Source organism: Condylura cristata, unplaced genomic scaffold, assembly GCF_000260355.1.
Source record: "Condylura cristata isolate star-nosed mole 26May11 unplaced genomic scaffold, ConCri1.0 scaffold00024, whole genome shotgun sequence".
Classification (NCBI taxonomy): Eukaryota; Metazoa; Chordata; class Mammalia; order Eulipotyphla; family Talpidae; genus Condylura; species Condylura cristata.
In genome coordinates, this window is record NW_004567125.1 from 30406407 (window position 1) to 30412922 (window position 6516).

The 6516-nt window shown below is 57.6% G+C and overlaps 1 protein-coding gene across 2 annotated transcripts; it reads right to left on the bottom strand.

Moving 5' to 3' along the window:
- Nucleotides 1-2335: 2335 nt before the first annotated feature.
- Nucleotides 2336-6078, bottom strand: ARRDC2 (arrestin domain containing 2). 2 transcript variants are annotated; one of them, XM_004688619.2, is made up of 8 exons: nucleotides 5664-6078; nucleotides 5511-5577; nucleotides 5087-5234; nucleotides 4525-4627; nucleotides 4181-4437; nucleotides 3909-4071; nucleotides 3534-3691; nucleotides 2336-3284 (listed from the first exon to the last, which is right to left on the bottom strand). In XM_004688619.2, exons 1-8 carry the CDS (start codon nucleotides 5935-5937, stop codon nucleotides 3231-3233), a joined length of 1224 nt encoding a protein of 407 aa, XP_004688676.1. In that variant the 5' UTR covers nucleotides 5938-6078; the 3' UTR covers nucleotides 2336-3230. The 2 variants fall into 2 exon arrangements, with proteins under 2 accessions (XP_004688676.1, XP_012584698.1); XM_012729244.1 differs by having other exon boundaries at nucleotides 2336-3439.
- Nucleotides 6079-6516: the final 438 nt, after the last annotated feature.

Below are 6516 nucleotides of genomic sequence, written 5' to 3' on the forward strand. Positions count from 1 at the left end.
AATGAGTGAGACAGGGTCCTGGCAGGTATCTCTCGGCCTGGGGTGTCGAGATAACTTTTCATCCACACCAGAGTAGGGAGGGTTCCCTCTGCTGTCAGTCAGCAAGCCCCCACTTCCTGCCTGGTGTTGACACCGGACACAGCCCTGATTGGTGCCACCCTCAAAGGTTCCAACAAACCAGTGAGTATCTGAGGGTGACTAGGGCTAGGAGAGGGATAAGGATGAGGGAGGGAGTGTCCTTGCAAAGGTTCTTTACCCTGGGGGTAAAGAGCCAGTCACAGGGAAGGAAGGGCCTTTCAAGCAGAGAAGACCAAATACTCAAAGGCCCTGAGGTGGAGCCAGCTTGGGGACCTAGAGGCTTCTGGAAGGGATGGGTGGGTAGTCTGGGGGTCTTTGGACAGATAGGATTTATTTGAGGAATGTCTTTGATCATTCTCCTCTGGGTCATAAAGCCCCTCCCTATGCACAGGGAGTGCCTCCAGTATTTTTTTTAAAAAAAGATTATTTATGCATACAGAACTGGGGTGCAGGCCAGAGGTGCAGGGTGTGAGAGGCTTCATCAGAGACAGAGTGGGGAGCAGAACAGGCAGATTGACAAAGTACACTGCTGAGGGGAGCAGTGGGAGAGACAGGAGAGGTCTGCCACGCCATGTGGTCACCTCCAGGGCGGGGATCAAACTCATGCTGCAGTGTGGCTTTAGCCTCCTGGTGCTGTGCTTTAACCTGCTGCGCCACCAGGGAGGCCCTTTGTCATGTATTTAACCAGAACTCTGCCCCCTTCAGGAGCCAGGTTCCCCATAGTCTAGATGCATGTCCCAGGGCACCTCCTGGTTTACCCTCCCAAGCCTCCTGGGGGAACCTTCCACAGACCTGTGCCCACATCTGCTGTTAAGATAAGCACCTTGGATTCTGTCCCAGCACACGGAACTGGGAACTAGGGTCTGGTGTCTTGCATGCCCTAGGGTGACCCCCTCTTGAAGCTGCCATTTTGGTGTCTGCAGTGACTGTACTGTGGGAATGTCTCTCCTCATCCCATTTGGGCCACAAGGGCCTCAGTCTGGTGTGTTCTGAGCACACACCTGGGGAAGATGCTGGACTGGGAAGGCGGGGGGTTGGGGGGGTGGGCCTCAGGATCACAGCTGGAAGTAACAGGACAGACTCAAACCTGGTAAAGGGTAGCAGGGTGCTGTGGAGGGGAGATAGTCTAGTCTCAATGGGGAAACTGAGCCTCCAATGGAAACTTGTACCCAGATATCTGAATACTCAGCCCCTGGCACCCCACCCCCCCAGCCCCGTCTCCACCCTTGTCCCTGGACCCTGACAATGGCACCCTGGGCTGCTAATTTCACTCCTTGGGCAGGCTGGTGGGCACAATGACCAGAATTCTAATTTCACTTCCTACAAAGGGTGGGGCCTCGGGTAGGGTCTGGGGTAGAGCCTGAGTGCTGATCCAGTGGGAGGATCTAGTGGGTGTCACTTGGGTGGTAGGGGTATGGACTCCAGAGTTCCAGGGCCTGGTTTGAGGGTGACTCCATCAGTCCTGACTGTGGGACCCTAGACAGGTAGCCCCAGAAAATGACAGCCTTGAGGCCATGAGGGCTGCCGTGAGCCCAGTGACTATCCAAACAAATTCTTGCCACTCACTTCTAAAGCAGCCCTGTACTGAGGGCCAAACATGGGAACCCCCCACACACACCCCAATCAACTGAGTAAACAGTGTGGCCCAGCCATCAAAGGGAGTGAAGCCTGACACTTGTTACAATGTGGATGAACCTCAAGAAAATGCTGAGTGAGAGGCCAGACACAAGAAGCCAGTGTGATCCATTCATATGAAAGGCCCAGAAAAGGCAAATCCAGACAGAAGCAGATCGAGGTAGGTGGGGACTGCTCATGGGTATGGCTCTCCTTCGGGGTGAGAGACTATTCTGAACTAGACGGAGATGGTGATTTCATATTATTATGAATATCCTAAATGCTAGAGTTGTCTACAGTAAGGATAATTTGAAGGTATGTGAATTGCACCTTAATTAAAATAAAAATAAGCTAGATTCAGATAGGTAGGCCGCTTCTGTACCGGGGACACCCCTTACCCCGCCCCACTCCATTTGCCAGTAGGTCTCTGCACCCCATCATTCAGGTTCCCAGACTGTAACTAACGTGGGGGCCTATGCCAACCTCAGCTCTTCTGCATTCTTGGGCCTCGGTTTCCCCTTCTGGGACACGGGTCCCATAAGCTTCCTGGGCTTGGAAGACCCTGACCTGGGATGGTGGTCGAGGGCATCCCAGCTTCCTCGGTGGCTCGGGGGTAAAGAAACCAGCAAGTCCAGTGTTTTCCTCCATATTTTTATTTAAAAAAAGTAATTGTACAAAAGAGAATGACTTAAGGCTTATCGTAAATGCTGCGTCCCAGGCAGCACACTGCCCACCTGGGGCTGGAACTCTCCATTTGGGAGCTTCTGAGCTCTCCCTCATGCTTTGTCACTCCAGGACACGGGAGTCTCCCCTGCCCTGCTGGTCACCGCAGGCTGACCTTTGTCCCCAGGGCCCAGATTGATTCTCATGCCCTGCAGTACTTGGAGGACCCTCAAGTCCTCCAGCTTGGACAGAATCACTAGTGGGCTCTCCAAAGCTTCAGAGTTGGGGCGGCCACCCCACTAAGCTCCTACCACTGGCCTCCCTGAGCGCCTGTTCCTGAGAACCGTGTCGTGCGTCTGCCCAAGGCACTTGCTGCCTCGATCCAGGGCTGAGGTGAAGGCGGCAGTCTCCAGGCCTGACTCAGTTCTGCCCTTCTGACTCCTCCCTCTCGCCTGCCTTCCTGTTGAGCTACTGGTCATACACCAAGGCCTGAGCCCTCTCCTCCCAGAAGTCGTCTTTGCTCCCTCTTGGGACTCTTCCAGCTGAGCCCCTTCCTCTGGTCCCATGAGACTGCACGGCTCTGTCTCCATCAGACTAGACAGTCACGGGGCCTCAGTCCTACCCAGAAGCTGGCACAGGTGGCATCCTATCCTATGCTGGGCACTGGATGCCTGATGTGGATGGCCAGTCCGAACAAGCCAGACTTCAGCCTGGCTCTTCCTCATCCGTGGCGCTGAAACAGCCCTGTCTCTGTCCAAGACTTAGTTTCCCCAAATCCAGTGCAGTCAGGCTGGTCTCCTTGACCCAGCCCTCCCGGGTCCATGGTGGCTGGAAGCATGTGCGTAACCTTGTCCTTCAAGGGAGTCGTTTGCCCCTCAGCAGGTCATGCAGCGTGGCCTCAGGGCCTCGGAGGGCGGGTTTGGATCCTCCTGTAGAAAATGGTCCTGTCCAGTGTTGGGGGAACCCACGGCCAGAAACGCCCCTCCCTGGCCCTCCCACATGTGGGCAGCCAGGGGTGAGTGGCACTTCGAGCAGACAGGGCTCACAGGTGGGTCTGGGCTGTGCCGTCTACGCGTGACAGTTCCTGTAACGTTTACGAGCCGTCGGTGTCTCAGAAGCCCACATCTCAAATCCCAGGGCCCCGACAGCTGCAGGGGTTCCCAGAGCCCTGAGCTCACCTCTGAGTATAGGGGTGGTGGGCGGTAGCGGAATTCCTGAATGTAGGCGAAGAAAGGGCCTTCCAGGTTCATGTGGTGGTCCCGCAGCTCCGGGAAGGGGCTCTGTGCCGAAGCTGCCACGGCCTCTTCTGCTACCACCTCCGAATACTCAGGAGGGGCTGGAAGGGAGACGAGAGACGCAGCTCAGCCTGGGGGCGGGGCTCACTCCAGAACCGAGGACAGGGGCCAGAAGCCCGGGGCTACCAGGCTGTGGTCGCAGGCTGGGCTCTGGGGGCACCCACCGCCACTAGGAGGATAACCGTGTGTTTTTAGAGGTGGGGGAGCCGTGAAGCTGGGGAAGGGAAAGTCACCTGACAAGCAGGCCAGGGGGCTTACCCTCAGGAGGCTCTGGGAGGGCTCCCAGCCCCCAGTCCAGCAGGAAGCTGGCATGGCTGCCCACACTGGAAGAGCGACTGCCAAAAGGGTGCAGGGGGATGGTGCCGATGACCAGTGGCAGCTCCAGGAGCAGCTTGGATGTGCCCGGGATGTCCACACAGACCTGGAGGAGGAACCATGCTGGAGCAAGACCAGAAGGTTTGGGAAACCCGGGCCTGGGAAACCAAGCAGAAGCGGTCACCTCACCAACTAGGACCACCAGGATACTCTACCTTGAGGGCGTAGTCCACGTGCAGCACACGGCAGTCCAGGATGGACGGACCGACAGGGGGGATTCGCAGTGCCCGGCCCTGCCACAGCACCCGCCGCCCGGGGCCCACAGGCTCGCCAGAGAGACTGGCCACTACAGCTCGTTTCTGCTTCCGGGCACCTCGAGCCATGAAGGTCTGTGTCTGGACCACGGCGGCCCTGGGCAGCACTGGGCGGGTGGAGCTGTTGTCAATTTCAGCAAAGACGGGAATGACCTCACCTGTGGTGGGAACAGCAGGGCTTCAGTTTCCCCACCTGCAGCCCCAACATTATCTTCTTTCCCGATCCAGCCCCTCTAGCCTGTTACCTGGTGTATAGCCCTTGCGGTCAATCTTGGCTGAAAGGGAGACGAGGCCTCGGTTACTGTACCAGGATCGGGCGACCTTCTCCCGTGCTCCAGCCTGAGGGGCCTGGGGTACAGAAAAGGTACATGAATGGATCACTTTGTGCATCCACCAACTGCGTAGCTTCCAATCCCCCCCAGCTGAGGGAAGACTTGGGACAAAGCCTGATTTCTTCTAACAAGCCAGGAACTATCTATAAAATGCCTCAAGGATACTATCCATATCGTTAAGCTGAAAACAAAATGAACAAGGCAAGGACTTAGTGTATAATTAGTGCTCAGTAAGTCATTATGATTGCAAGCTCTGGCGAAACTGTATTTCAGAGGAGGCATTTGAAACTCAGAGAGCGTGAAATACTTGCCCAGAGTCACAGAGCAGATTGGCACCCAGCTCCAAAGGTCTCCAAAGGCACTCCTATGCTGCCTCCCTCCCTGCCAGGACCCAAGTGGGAACTCTACTTTGTGAAATAAGCCAGGCACCTGCCTGTGGTGGTCCGGTCCCACTTCCCTGGAATCAGCCACTCACCAGCAAGGCTGGTGTGTTGATGTCCACCGGCTCAATGACAGTGAATACCTTCCTTGCCCTTCGGGCAGGGACCCAGGGTCGGTGCAGGGTGGCCTTGATGCAATATCGGACACTGCCGTGTTTGCCCTCAAATGAGGTCACCAGGGTCCTGGGGGATAGGAAAGGTGCTTCAGGGGGGAGATACAGAGCCAGGTGTACAAATGGGTAAATTGAGGCCCAGGGTAATCCTAGGCTTTATGGGGAGTGTTGGGCAGGCCCCTGGGAGAGGGACACCAAAGACTTAGGGGGGTGACACACACAGACATCCCTGAGAGTCCCCGGGGAAGACAGTCTTAGGGTTCCGGGGTTCCCAGAAACGGAGCCAAATCTGGAGGGGGCTGTAGGTCTTGGTACTCTCCCATGTCCAGCACCCCAAATGACTTACGGGGGCAGCTGGAAACTGAATGGGAACTCGTGGCGTCCAGGAGGTAGCGTCGTGATCTCTCCGGTGTCTGTAGGAGCAAGAGGGAGCGGCTCAGGGGCCAAGTTCCCAGAGCGCACGCAGCGGGAGCACTGCGCCCGGGTCCCAGGCTCCTACCTGGAGCGAGCAGCGTAGCTCGGTGGCTCACGACCTCCACACGCTCACTGTAGCTCTGCGTGTATGCGGTGCTCGAGCCTGCGCTGCGGGATTCGGTCCAGTGCACGTGGGCTCGGCCCCGTGCGCGCAGCTTTAGCGTGCCTACGCGAGCCGGGCCGGAAAGCTCCAGTCGCACCCGGCCGGCGACGGCCTGACCGCCGCAGAACACGGGTTCGGCGCCCGCACTCGCGCCATCCAGCTGTACTGAGAACGCCTTCACCTTGTCGAACAGCATCGTGGCCAAGGGTACGAACCAGCGAAGCGAAGACCCTGGACTCGAACCCACGACTGAACCGCCCCAGGTTCCGACACTGCAGCTTCAGTAAGCCACTCGCGGGTGCACGCAAGCGCACTCGCCCAGCGGGCCAGAGTCTCCGAGCCCTGCGCCGGCGACGCCTTTATACGGCGGGCGGGGCGGAAACTGGCCGCGGACCACGCCCCTAAGAGAACGCGCCAATGGGGAGGTGAGGGGGTGGCTCCGTCCAGGCGTGGAGCAAAATAACAAAACGCCCTCTTTCCTGCCGGCTGCTGCCTGCCTTCCTGATCCCAGGGTTAACCTCAAGTATTGGGGACCAGAGCTAGTCTCTTTCGGACCCCCGGCTAAATAGTGTAAACTGTACCCTAGAGGCTGGACCTGGGCCTGCGGGTCGCCTTGCGAGAGCGTTCCGTCTCTCGCTGTAATCATTAACTAGCCACCACTTGCAGACGTGACTGGAGGCATGTCCCGGCAGAAGTGGGGTGTGTGTGTGCGCGCGCGTGCGCGCGTCTGCCTCTGTGTGTGTGAGTGAGTGATGGTGGTTTGGCCCCACTGGGA